The following is a 13,853-nucleotide window of genomic DNA, read 5'->3' on the forward strand; positions in this document are numbered from 1 at the left end:
TGTACATTTGTGTATGTATATTAGGATTTATGTGTGTGATCTTGTATGCCAGTGCACATGTGTGCATATACATAGGCTTCAGTTTTCATGATTTTAAGGTCACTTTGATTTGACGAAACTTTATTTACATAGCTTTTGCTAATGGGATCATTCTGCATGTGTTATGTTCCTCACTTTGAAGTTTTGTCGTGTGTCTTTTTAATTCAGCTAGTCTGTTTAGGTTGTTACTTTTTACTGTAATGTTAGTTTTTTAACCACATGACTTCTGCTTGTAAGTATACTCATCAGTGAAGGGCTGTCAACTCACTGGGAGAAGACAGAGCTTACAGGTCAGGATGTCACTGAAGGGCTGTCACCTCACTGCGATAAGACAGAGTTTACAGGTCAGGATGTCAGTGCAGGTCAGGATGTCAGTGAAGGGCTGTCAACCTCGCTGAGATAAGACAGAGATTACAGGTCAGGACATCAGTGAAGGGCTGTCAGCCTCACTGAGATAAGACAGAGCTTACAGGTCAGGATGTCAAGGAAGGGCTGTCACCTCACTGAGCAAAGACAGAGCTTATAGATTGGGATGTCAGTGAAGGGCTGTCACGTCACTGAGATCAGACAGAGATTACAGGTCAGGACGTCAGTGAAGGGTTGTCAACCTCACTGAGATAAGACAGAGCTTACACGTCAGGACGTCAGTGAAGGACTGTCACCGCACTGAGATATGACAGAGCTTACAGGTCAGGACATCAGTGAAGGGCTGTCAACCTCACTGAGATAAGACAGAGCTTACAGGTTGGGATGTCAGTGAAGGGCTGTGACCTCAATGAGATAAGACAGAGCTTACAGGTCAGGATGTCAGTCACCACTTTGTAGTTGAGATTTATGATTGCATTGTATTCAGTAAAATCAAGGACACCATTAATAAATTCACAAAATGTAGTGTGTAATCTTCAAACTCATGCCACACTGGTACCATGTCACAGTGGTTCAGCAGTCGGGGGTTAAACAGTTTGATGGCTAGCTGGGTTACATAAGTTAAATGAATGAGCTGCATCAGGTGTGTTTGTGTGTGTGTGTACTTTGTGGGTCTTTTCATCACATTTCAATCAACCAGTCTGAAACAGTGGCACTTTGTAAGCTATTCAAAGTGTCTGTTCCTCTGTTTTTCTCTCCCTCTTGATGTATACATTGTGTTAGTGCCAGTGAGTGTGAGGGGCGTAAATGAATTTGAATTTGGTTGCTGTTGGTTTATTTGTTGTTGGTGGTGTTTTTTGAATTTGTACAGTTCTGTATAAACTAATGCCAGGTTCAGAAAATAAATCATTGTGATGAACATAATAACAGTGTCTTTGAGTAATATCTGTTTCTGTAAAGGACCATCAAGACTGTCAATAGATTTATGGCTATACTGGTCTTCGGGTAAATATCAAGAATATTCTAGCCTGATACAGTGCGGATAATATAATGTCAGAGCAAAAATGCACCATCATGCTTTGCATTCAGGTAGACCTTCAAATGTTTACATGTTAACGTGCACATTTGCATGTTGACCTTCACATGTTTTACATGTTAATCTGCGCATCTACATGTTGACCTGCACATTTACATGTCGATATGCACACATTTACATGTAGACCTGCACATTGACATGTTGACCTGCACATTTACATGTTGATATGCACACATTTACATGTCAACCTATACATTTACATGTTGACCTGCACATTTACATGTCGATATGCACACATTTACATGTAGACCTGCACATTGACATGTTGACATGCACATTTACATGTTGTCCTGTGCAAGTGTACATGTACACCTGCACGTTTATGTGTTAGCATGCACATGCTTACTGGTAGACCTAGACAAATATGTGTTAACCTGCACATGTTTACATGTAGGACATAAAACATATTTCAGAGATCAAAGACCAGAGGGAGCAGGCCCAGTGTCTGTTCAGCATTGTGGAGAAACTTCCCCGACCCAACTACCACCTGTTTGAGAGACTCACCTTCCACCTGGCAAAGTAGGTCTCCATCTCAGCTGGTGTTGTATCCATGTACACGTTCATTGAGTGTGGTGTCCATGGCTACATTCAGTCAGTGTGGTCATCTGGGCTATGAAAAAATAGCAACACTGTGGCCATCATATTTATCGTTTTAACTATTGATTAATCTCAAGCCTGTGAAATGTTCTAGATATGTCAACACTAGTTTATCTCTTCGAATTCTGAAACATGTGCAGCATCATGTCTCATAAGTGTTTATCTTATGCTTGTATTGTGAGCTACACAATCACATAATAATTTCGCTTGACAGGTAATGGGGAGTTGACTTGACTTTAAGTTGAAGTGTGGGGATGGTGTAGGCCACAAGAGAGGCAGGCTGAAGAATGCCTGACACAGAACAGTTGAAGGAGAACTACAGACCCTGAAGCACACTTGGGGTACCCATTCAGAGAATGGCCCAGGACAGACAAAAGAGTGACAGTTCTTTGTTTGTGCCCTATGTGTCAGAGGGAATAATGGGCAGTGAGTTAAGAGTGTGTGTGTGTGCTAGTGCTAGTGTTTGTGTGTGTGTAGTGTGTGTGTGTGTATGTGTGTGTGTGTGTGTGTGTGTGTGTACGTGTGCGTGTGTGTGTGAGTATGCAAAGCAGTAAATGAAGCAAGCAGTGGTGATGATGCGCGTGTGTGTGTGTGTGTGTGTGCAGAGTGGCGATGCACGAGGACAGCACCAAGATGTCGGTGAACGGCCTGGCCATCATCTTCGCCCCCTGCCTGCTGCGCAGCAACAAGACCATCCAGGCCCAGGAGTCCCTCAACCAGGTCCCCAAACAGACCAGGTCCGTTCTTCACCATTCTTTAGTCTGAGACGATAAACCGAGCTCCCATCTGGAGCATGCTCTTAGCACATGTAAAGAACCCACGGCAACAGAAGGGTTGTGTCACTGTGGAAAAATTGACTTTGATGGTACAATATATACACTTTATATACAGACAGAAAAAAGAAGAAAGATATGGTTGGGGCTGCACTGTGGAGAGACACTCTCCATGGGGAAGAACAAATGCCGTTCATGATCATGATCATATTTGTTGATATCATCGGCTGTAACTACTTTCGTTTTCTCCGCATAGGCGGGTACTAGTTTGCACAAGACAGGAATCGGATTCCTGCCGGAGTCTGCACTAGTGGGTCACGGTAAGTATGTTAGATAAACGTAATTTTAGGGAAAAAAAAATTTCCTATCATTATCGTTATTATTATGACAGTACAGTGCAGTACAGTACAGTGCGGTGTGTGCTATGTGTGACAGCTGCATTGAGGTGATCCTGGCAGAAGAACTGGACACAGTGAAGTCCAAACTGGCCGACATCAGCATGTTGGAGTCCGCTGAGCAGACGGCAGAGGAGCGACTCAGTCATGTACGTGCCAGTCTCCGTGACACCAAGGTCAGTGTCATTGTGTGTCTGTGTGGATGTATGCGTGTCAGGATTCGCACAGAGTCACAAACATCTGGAAAAATCTTTAAAAAAAAAAAAAAAAAAGGGGGGGGGAGGGGGGGGGGGGAGGGGGACGGGGGGCGGGGGTGGGGTGGGGGGACCATTTCCAGGGCTGGGATTGTTTGATGTCATTTCAGTGTTGATGAATTAAACAGACCTGGGGTAGGTTTGATGTCATTTCAGTGTTGATGAATTAAACAAACCAGGGGTAGGTTTGATGTCATTTAAGTGTTGATGAATTAAACAAACCAGGGGTAGGTTTGATGTCATTTCAGTGTTGATGAATTAAACAAACCAGGGGTAGGTTTGATGTCATTTCAGTGTTGATGAATTAAACAAACCAGGGGTGGGTTTGATGTCATTTCAGTGTTGATGAATTAAACAAACCAGGGGTAGGTTTGATGTCATTTCAGTGTTGATGAATTAAACAAACCAGGGGTAGGTTTGATGTCATTTCAGTGTTGATGAATTAAACAAACCAGGGGTAGGTTTGATGTCATTTCAGTGTTGATGAATTAAACAAACCAGGGGTAGGTTTGATGTCATTTCAGTGTTGATGAATTAAACAAACCAGGGGTAGGTTTGATGTCATTTCAGTGTTGATGAATTAAACAAACCAGGGGTAGGTTTGATGTCATTTCAGTGTTGATGAGTTAAACAAACCTGGGGTAGGTTTGATGTCATTTCAGTGTTGATGAATTAAACAAACCTGGGGAAGGTTTGATGTTATTTCAGTGTTGATGAATTAAACAAACCAAGGGTAGATTTGATGTCATTTCAGTGTTGATGAATTAAATAAACCTGGGGTAGGTTTGATGTTATTTCAGTGTTGATGAATTAAACAAACCAGGGGTAGGTTTGATGTCATTTCAGTGTTCATGAATTAAAAAAAAAAACAGACCAGGGTTAGGTTTGATGTTATTTCAGTGTTGATGAATTAAACAAACCTGGGGTAGGTTTGATGTCATTTCAGTGTTGATGAATTAAACAAACCAGGGGTGGGTTTGATGTTATTTCAGTGTTGATGAATTAAACAAACCAGGGGTGGGTTTGATGTTATTTCAGTGTTGATGAATTAAACAAACCTGGGGTAGGCTCTCAAGGCCTGACCAGCACATAGGGTTTATCACATTATACAGAGGTCAGGCATCTGCACCCTTTTTTATTTTTTATTTATTCATTTCTTTTTTACAGTAGATGTGTTGCATATAATGATGAGTCCTCACACCTTGTCACCTTCTTAAAATTGAAACGGGAACTGTGACACTGACTATTGCATATTATTCATTACATGTTGCTGCTCTCACTGCCTATTATTCAGTACATTATATCACACTCACTATCATTGTATAATATTCATTACATGTTGCCACACTCACTGCCTATTATTCAGTACATTATATCACACTCACTATCATTGTATAATTTTCAATACACGTTTCCACACTCACTGTTGTATTTTATTCACTACATGATATCACACTCACTGTTTCATATTACACAGTACGTGTTGCCACAGTCACTGTCTGTTGTACATCACTCACTCACTATATCACTGTGGGTGGTGTGTGTATGTGTGTGTGTGTGTGTGTGTGTGTGTGCGTGGTGTGTGCAGATGAAGGCTGACATGCGGTCCTCAGTGAGGAGACAGATGTCAGTGCAGGAGGATGAGGAGGAGACAGACTCTGCTCAGGATCCTGAACTGGCTGCTGAGGCCTGGGCCCTGTCAGCCCACATAGCCTCCATGCACAAAGAAAGGTACACAGGGGTTAGCAGCTTGTCTGCCTTGTGGTCTCACTTCATGAGTAACGCACACAGAAACTGAAGGTCTTGTGTTGACTTGCTGGGGCCTTCATTCGTGGTGGGTTGATGGAGATAATACCAGCTTGCAGATCATAAGGTACCGTACATTTAGGGTGAGATGGCGGTATGAATTTCATTGACTTGGACCTCTATGTATTTATAATCATTGCAATTATTCTTTAAGTATAAATGAATATGTGCAATGCTTTTATGCGAATGTTTCATGTCTTTACTTTTCCTATTTAATTAACTTATGTTTGATGTTTTGTGTGTCAGGTAATTGTCTTCTTTTGTCTTGCCACACTTGGTGTTATTAACCTTCCTGAGATGATGAAGTTATACTTATTTTTTCTGACTGCAGCTTCATCAGTAATTGACAAGTCACCATCCCCATCTTGCCCACATACTTACTCTAACATCACAGTGTGTGCCAGCTGGAAAAAACACACTGACATCACAGTGTGTTCAGAAAGCGTGTGTGTTGCTGGCAGGAAAAAACTGACGTCCAAGTTGCCGATCCTGGAAACACGGCAGGCAAGTTCTGACGAGGACGTGTTGACAGGCGACGAGACAGATAGTATGCTGGACCTGGTGGACGCTTGTCATGACAACCAGGACGAGGATCCTGCTGCTTTTGATCTCCCAGGTAATGAGTTCAGTGCTGTCACTGGTGTTTTCACCCCCTGTCTTCCTGTGTGTGTGCCCTGTGCAGACATGTCTCTGTTCTGTCACAAGCAAGTGATGTATTCAGTGTTGCTAAAAAAAACTTTTGAATGTGTACATTTGGTATGTATGCGGACAGTTTTTCTCTAATTTGAGGTGATAGAATTAATCTTATATTCAATCCGAATTTGAGATTATAGAGTTAATCTTATATCTAATATCTGTTTTTTTTACAATCATGTTTCCATGTTGAGTATGTGTCTATGCTGTGACACTGCACCTGGCCACATTTCTCTGAGATAATCAAGTTGTTGTTATCTTAAATCAGACATTCTAAAACTGATTACTTCAGAGGTGTGTCACCTGTCAGGTTTGTCACCATAGAAAGTGAAGAACAAGTTGCAAAACAGCAAGACACTTTCATGACTTCCCACCATATCTCTTGCACAGACTTGGCTGTCAGTATGCTATATGTGGTGGGTTTTTTTCTGCCTTGGTGTATAGAGAGAAGAGAAATAAGTCTTCACTGTCACTGGAGGTGGTAGGGGGATGGGGGTTTATCATGTTTGGCACCTGTTTTCAGCTCTTGTTGACTACACATTTGTAGGTCTAAATGTGCTCACTTGTCTGGTGCATTCAGGTTTTGATCTGTCATGCTTTAAATGTTTCTTTATATGGTGTGTGCGCATACACACATCATCATGTGTACTCACATGCGTGTGTGTGTGTGTGTGTGTGTGTGTGTGTGTGTATGTGTGTGCAAAACACTCTTTTAAATTTTGTAATGATGTATGTTGATGGTAGCACTTTTAAGCCATTGAAACTGGCATTTTGATGTATTATTGTCTATTGTCTAATGCTTGTCCACCATACTAATGTATTGTATATTATTGTATATGTGCTGTGACTTTTATGCCTGGTATTTTGTGTTAATGTATATGCAAAGTCACACTCTTTCTGTCTGTTGTATATTATTGAGTACATGTTGTAACACTCACTCCTTTATTTCACACACATACACACACACTTGCTTTTTTTTTTTTTTTCCACACAGACATGCAGATATGTGTAAATGTTATGAAGAAAGAACAGAGAGATTTTGTAAGTCAGGGCACATACTTTGGCAACATCCAAAGAGACCTGTACACATACAAGGATGTGGCATGTACTGTAAACTACCTTGTAAGTGCCCACCCCTTCTGCGCACAAATTTCAACCGGTCTGGGATTGGCGTTTACTGTGTACTTTACATTTTACTGAATCCCAATCCGTTATTTAGTTCCACCATAAAGTATAGGCTGGGTATTTACTCCATGCATGAGATGTCACTTGTTGAATTTGTGATATCAGTACTATAATCCATTACCGAGAGTTTAAATTCAGTTTGTTTCACGGCATTCTGGTGACTGGTACTGATGTGGATAACTGAATGTTCAGAAACAGATTAACCTTTCTCTGCCAACAGTTTAAAACAAACTGCTAGCTAGAAATAAGACATTGCTTTAAGGAGAGATGTCAGGATCGCACTTGGCTTTTTCATTGATGCATCAACATCTGATGCAGACATTCTGTTCTATATCTCTAAATCTGCACTGCTATTTACAGCAGCACGATCACGAATAGTGAACTGAATGATCTTCTTCTTCTGCATTCACTCGTATGCACAAGAGTGGGCTTTTACGTGTATGACCGTTTTTACCCCGCCCATACTCCATTTTCGGGGGTGTGCATGCTGGGTATGTTCTTGCTTCCATAACCCACCGAACGCTGACATGTATTACAGGATCTTTAACGTGCGTATTTGATCTTCTGCTTGCATATACACACGAAGGGAGTTCAGGCACTAGCAGGTCTGCACATATGTTGACCTGGGAGATCGGAAAAATCTCCACCCTTTACCCACCAGGCGCCGTCACCGTGATTCAAACCCAGGACCCTCAGATTGACAGTCCAACGCTTTAACCACTCGGCTATTGCGCCCGTCGAACTGAATGATCATTATTTCTTGATTTTTTTAATCTTTTTTTCAAAGTGAGGGATGTGGGGGGGTGGGGGGGGTGGGGGTGGTGGGGGTGGGGGGCATTTACATGTTATTTTACCCTATAATCAGGGCAGATGTTCTCTAGTAGTTTACAGTACATGCAGAAGGAATCTGCTACACATTTCGTCTGTAGACGTAACAAACCAAGAAGTGATTGTTTTCATGTTTAGCCTTTCGTCATGGTTTCAGGTAATGTTGACTGCATTTTTTTAACATATCCATTTCTGTTGCCTATTATTCCTCAGCGCTTGTTATTCTTTATCAGAACCTCTTCGGTTATGTCTTTCTCTTTTGATCTCCTTTTTGTTTTATTTACAAGTTGTGCTTCAATATATTTAATATCATAGCCAGTGGTAATGAAATATCTATAGCTTAAAATCAGCTTAAAAGTATAGCTAATGTTTTTTGGGGTTGTTTTTTTTTTGTTTTATTTTGTTTTGTTTTTTTGCTCATGACTGGGATTTAGTGAATTGAATACCTGTGATTTATTTTTACTTTCTTCTAAATCTGTATTAGTTGCATACATAAACAAAAAAATTGGTGCTAGTCTTGTTGAATATATTCTGTTATTTTCATTTTCCATCTTCTTTACCACCGCACCCACCTTTGTCTGTCTTGATTTTTTTTCTTTTTTTTCTTTTTTGTTGTTTTGTTGTTGTTTGTTTTATTTTGACTTCTGGCAGTAGGTTCAGCTTGTGTTTTTGCTCCTTGATGGGTTTGGAAAGCTTTTTGGATAAGCATTTTCATGTGCTGCTGGTCTTTACTGCTTTGGTGTAGTGTAGAAATGGCTGCTTAGTTCATGATGGCCTGGCACAGAAGTATCAGACTGTGGCTACACTGCATAGATAAGCATCATGGATCAGGATCATTTGGAGTGTGATATAGACACTTAGAATTACTTTGTGCTTTTTACTTACGAAAGCTTGGACTTTGGGTATGTTACTTAACTGTTCTTGTACAGAGCAAGTGGGTGTACCATCCGTGTGTGTGTATGCATATGTGTATGAAAGAGAGAAAGACCATGCATGTCCATGTGTGTGTGAAAGAGAAAAGTGGGCTGTGTTGTATCAGTATGTTATGAAAAATCTGGAACCATCATCTTTCTTCTGAGGGGTGTGCATTGTCACTGGGAGGAATTTCAATTGTGAAAGTTACAAACTTAACCCACTGGATTAAGTCCAGAATGCTGTGAAAGAAACACCACACTGAAAATGTCCAATGCATACTGTCGATTTCTGCAGGGACATGTTTGAGTCTTGTGGAGTACTTGGAGTGATACGGTAAATTGACAGGTGTGATTACTCAGCAGATTTCTGGCTGATCACATTCTAGTCTTTCTCTCTAGTGCAGGCGTGTGATTCTGTCTTCATGCTAAACAATGGCATTTCTTCTGATTTGGCACTGATTTTAACAGAGTCTTCACTGATTTTAACATTAGAAACTCTGTTTTAATGTATGTTTGCTGTCCTTTTTACTTTTTTTTTTTAAGCAGGCGTGGTGTAGAGCAGATGGATTAGTCAACACACTTTGAAGCCTCCTTGAAACTGAAACTTTGCTTCAGATTGTGCTCTTTGCTATGACTCCGCTGGACTTTTACAAATGATGATGGGTCATTCTAATAACGATGATCTGTACAGAAAAAAAAATGATAAAATTTTTTTTTTAAATTGATGGCTTCATCCAGTTTTGCTTGATCACAATAATGATGCACTATCAGTTCAGATTCTATTCAGAATCTGCGCTAAATTTGTTCATTCTGTTCTGCTTCTGCTCTGATAATGAATAATGAAATAATTCTGGTTCTGCACTCATTGTGTGTGTGTATGACTGACTGTGTGACACTTCTGAGCTTGTTTCATTCTGTGTTAATTGTGTTCTTAACGATACTCAGAGATGTAATATGACTCGCGACTGCCAGCATGGATTGTTTATCATGATCACAAAGTCTTCAGGACTTTATGCACCAGTTTTTTTTTTTTTTTTTTCCTTAGCACTATGTAACTGATTTTGAAATGATTTTTGTTTTTGTTTTTGTTTTATCATAAATCACACTTAAAACTCAAAATTGATATGATCAGTAAGATTCAAAGATCATTTTAAATAAAATTATCAAGTAAGAAAATAAAAGACAACCAGCCTTCCCTATCCTAAAGAAAAATCATTTTCAAACTTAGTATAGCAATAAACTTGTTTATATTTAGCAGAAAGGCTTGGCAGAAAAAGGCATCAAAATCAGTGACAGTGCAAGTGGTTCTTGACATAAGTAGTGAACTTAGATGTTGAAGAATTGTTCATAGGTAATATTTCTGTTTAATTTTTAGTTTGATAGCTTTATTTTTGTAGGTTGATTGAATGCTTTGCTTTTTACGTAAGGATGTGGGTAGTTATTTGTTAATAAAAAAATTAAATGAAGGAATTATTAATTGAATCATGGATTATTAAATAAGTGATTGAATGAATGAAGTATGGGATAAACCATGATTTGATTATGAAAAGTGAAAATAATAACACAAAGAGGGGATCGTTTCAGAGGCTTGGTTGTTTTTTTGTATTGTTTTTAACTCCAAGTGCATGACACAGTCCATGTTATTATTATTGTTTTGTTGTTGTTGTTATTCTTCTTGACTGTTGAAAGCTGTGGGTGTGTGGTGCCTGTGCTTTGGGGACTTGACATGCTTTCCTGTGTCGCTTGTCTGACCGTTTCTCCAGACACATGGTATCTCTTGGCATGCTGGTGTAGAATTAGTTTACGTTTCACCGCCGTCTTTAGTACCTGCAGGCAAAGTGGATTCCTGATTGTGATGTGTACTGTCTTGGCACTGACGTAAATGCCTTTGAGACTGATGTTATGAGATGTGGGTTTTCCTGGGGTTTTTTTTTCTTACTTTTTTTTTTGTCTGTCTGCCTGACATGCTGACTTTGTTGTCTTTTCTTTTTTCCTTGCTGTTCTTCGTTCCTTCCGTCCTTCCCTGTTTCCAGTGTTTTCCTGTCTTTTTTTTCTTGCTGTCTTTCTTCATGCTTCCTTTATTCTTTCCTTCAGTCCTTTCTTCTTTTTTTTTTTTCTTTTTGTATTTCTAGGTTTCTTCCACTCTATTTGCTTTCTTTTCTTCCTTTCTTCCTATTTTCCTTCATTTCTTCCTTCCTCTCTGCTTTCTAATCTTCTTTTTCATTTCTTCCTTCTGTTTCTTCCTTCCAGTCTTCCTACAATCCCCCCTTCTCTCTGTGTTTCTTCCTCTCTATCTTCCAGTCCTACATTCCTTCCTTCTCTCTCTCTTTCTTTCTCTCTTTCTACCTTCCTTTTTTTTCTTTCTCCTTTTATTCCTCCCTTTCTTTCTGCTTTCTTTCAGTTCTTTCTTAACTCTGTTCAGGTTTTTGTTCAGTCAGATGAAATGACTATTTTAGCAGTCATTACACTGCAGAAATTATACCTGGCTAGTTGATATGTATACCTGATGGTCTGTTTGACTCAGGCATGACAAAAACGTGTCTTTGAATAGGGTGCTTTTCTGTAACCCTGACCTCATGACCTGATTCTTGAATGACAAATGAACATTTCAGCATGGCAAGTTTGTAGTGGTCTTATGGAAAGACAAGGCTGTCAAAAGTTAGTGACACCCAGTTGGTCTGTCATCAGATGAGTCAGTGAGTTGGTTGGCTGGTTAGTGGGTTGCTTGTTTTGATTTGATGTTGATGAAATGTATTTTCCTCTTCTTTCATTTATTTTGTGTATCTGCAGTATCCCTGTGTGCCTTTTATTTTCTGTTGATTTGTTGAGGGTGGTTGCTTCTTTTGTTGCTGCTTATTATTTTGTTGTTGTTGTTTTGTGGTTTTTTTTTGTTTTTGTTTTTATTGTTGTTAATTAATGTTAGATCACTCTTGCAAACATTTTGTTAATTGGAAAGTGATCCATTGTACTGCTCTTGGAGAGAAGACAAGAACATACACACATTTCCATGGAAAGACACACACACACACACACACACACACACACACACACAAACAAAAAACAAACAAACAAAAAAACAACAACAAAGGGTAGTAGAGAAAATGTAATTTGTTAACATAATTTTTATATGTTGATTGTATGCAAAGGTAGGGTAGGGAATGTTTAAAAAAAAAACCAACAAAAAACAACAACACATATTTCAGTGAATAAAAGTTGACATGCAGGGCACATATTTTGGGGTTTTTTTCTTTCTTTTTCAATCTTATTAAAAGCAATATAGCCACATATCACCAATTTTGATTTATGAAGATAAGAAAATTGCAGTCTTTGCTCAGATGGAATCTGATGGTATTTACTATAGCATTTGAATATGGCTTGGCAGTCAGAAGTCTGCATGCTAGAGGTTTAAAGATTTATAGCCTTTTATCAAGGGGCAGTGAATTCATATCCACTCACAGGGCAGTGAATTCATATCCACTGTGTCCAGAGCTCGGCATAGGAAGTGAAGGGCTCAGTCCTCTCATATTGTTTTAACCATCCTGAACTGAAGTGAGGTACCCTTTCACACCTGGCTGGAATGAGGAAAATGGAAGTCAAGTGCCTTTCCTGAGGATACACCACCATGCGGAAATGGGGCCTCAAACACTGATCACTGGTCAACACTGGATCAGAAGTCCACAATGCCAGCCTTGGCATCTCTGTGCTACAAGGCTCTTACTGGGGGGGACAAAAAAGTTCAAACAAATTTATTGTGGTTTAGTTGATTGGCCTTTCTTTCTGCAAGGTATCTGTTGTGTGGAAAGGGTTTTGTCTTGGTATGCTGTCATTGGCTTCACGGTCTCCTTTATCACTGGGATGGGGGGTTCATGTGTCGTACACAGTGTGGTGTGGCATAGTGGCAATGTATCCGCATAGGAAGTGAGAGAATCTGTGTGCTCAGGATTGAATGCCACACTCAGCAGTTTTTTCTGCCCCTCCACAAGACCTTGAGTGCTGTCCTGGATGCAAATCACTTGGATGAGATGATAAAGCGAGTTCCCGTGTGTTGCATGCACATAGCGCATGTAAAAGAACCCATGGCATTGAAAGGCTTGTCCGTGGCAAAATTATGAAGAAAAATCCACTTTGATAGGAAAATAAATACACTTGGGGCAGAAAAAAATGGCAGATTTGCACTATAGCACTATTCTCCCTGAGGAGAGCAGCCCAAATTTCACACAGAGAAATCTTAGTTACAATAGTACCATAAAATAGAATATAGTGGTGGTGGTGGTGATGCACAGCTCTCCTTTTGGGGGTCTCCCTGTAAAAAATGTTCTTGCCTCTGGGATTCACAGGTTGGTATGTAGTTCCATACTGGTATACAGTAGGTGTGTGTTGTGATTGATGTTTGTCGGTGTTAATTAATCATTTACATACATGTATCTACAACTTTGTTGGATGTATATCGTATATATTAATCATTCCAGTGTTACATATCTAGAGCCTCATTGGGTAGATATTGTAATTGACCATTCCTTACTGGTGACTACATAGTGTGGTGCCTGCAGTGAGGTCAACAGTTTTGTAAATTCCTCTGTGGATATTGCTCCTGAGGTTAGTGAGTGGTAGAAAGTGGCTGGAGTTGCAAGTGGTGGTTTGTTATGGACGTCTTCTCTATTTTCAAAATGATTTTTAAAACATGACATGGTCCATGTAGGCAGTTCAATGAACCAGCTCACACATTTCTCTTATTCTGTGGTATGTTTTTATTTTGTTTGTTTGTTTGTTTTGCCAGATGCATCAGTTTTGTGTTTAATGTGGTTGAACTTTTCTTCTTCTTTTCTTTTTTTTTTCTTTTTTTTTTTTTTTTTTAAGTTGGGCAGTCCCAACAAGGCCCAGTGTGGCCAGTTGGACTGTAAGCAACA

General features: G+C 39.7%; 1 protein-coding gene across 8 annotated transcripts in view; it reads left to right on the forward strand.

Moving 5' to 3' along the window:
* Positions 1 to 13,853, forward strand: part of LOC143281953 (unconventional myosin-IXb-like) — a 139,531-nt gene that overhangs the window by 114,264 nt on the left and 11,414 nt on the right. For 7 of the 8 annotated variants that reach the window (XM_076587275.1, XM_076587270.1, XM_076587274.1 and 4 more), the window contains 5 exons: positions 1,915 to 2,020; positions 2,704 to 2,835; positions 3,307 to 3,442; positions 5,109 to 5,251; positions 5,788 to 5,942. In XM_076587275.1, coding sequence (XP_076443390.1) covers positions 1,915 to 2,020; positions 2,704 to 2,835; positions 3,307 to 3,442; positions 5,109 to 5,251; positions 5,788 to 5,942 — 672 coding nt within the window. Of the gene's footprint in view, positions 1 to 1,914; positions 2,021 to 2,703; positions 2,836 to 3,306; positions 3,443 to 5,108; positions 5,252 to 5,787; positions 5,943 to 8,170; positions 8,190 to 13,853 lie in introns of all 8 variants that reach the window. The other variant, XM_076587278.1, reaches the window with a different exon arrangement.

The sequence above is a fragment of the Babylonia areolata genome, chromosome 5, assembly GCF_041734735.1.
Source record: "Babylonia areolata isolate BAREFJ2019XMU chromosome 5, ASM4173473v1, whole genome shotgun sequence".
Classification (NCBI taxonomy): Eukaryota; Metazoa; Mollusca; class Gastropoda; order Neogastropoda; family Buccinidae; genus Babylonia; species Babylonia areolata.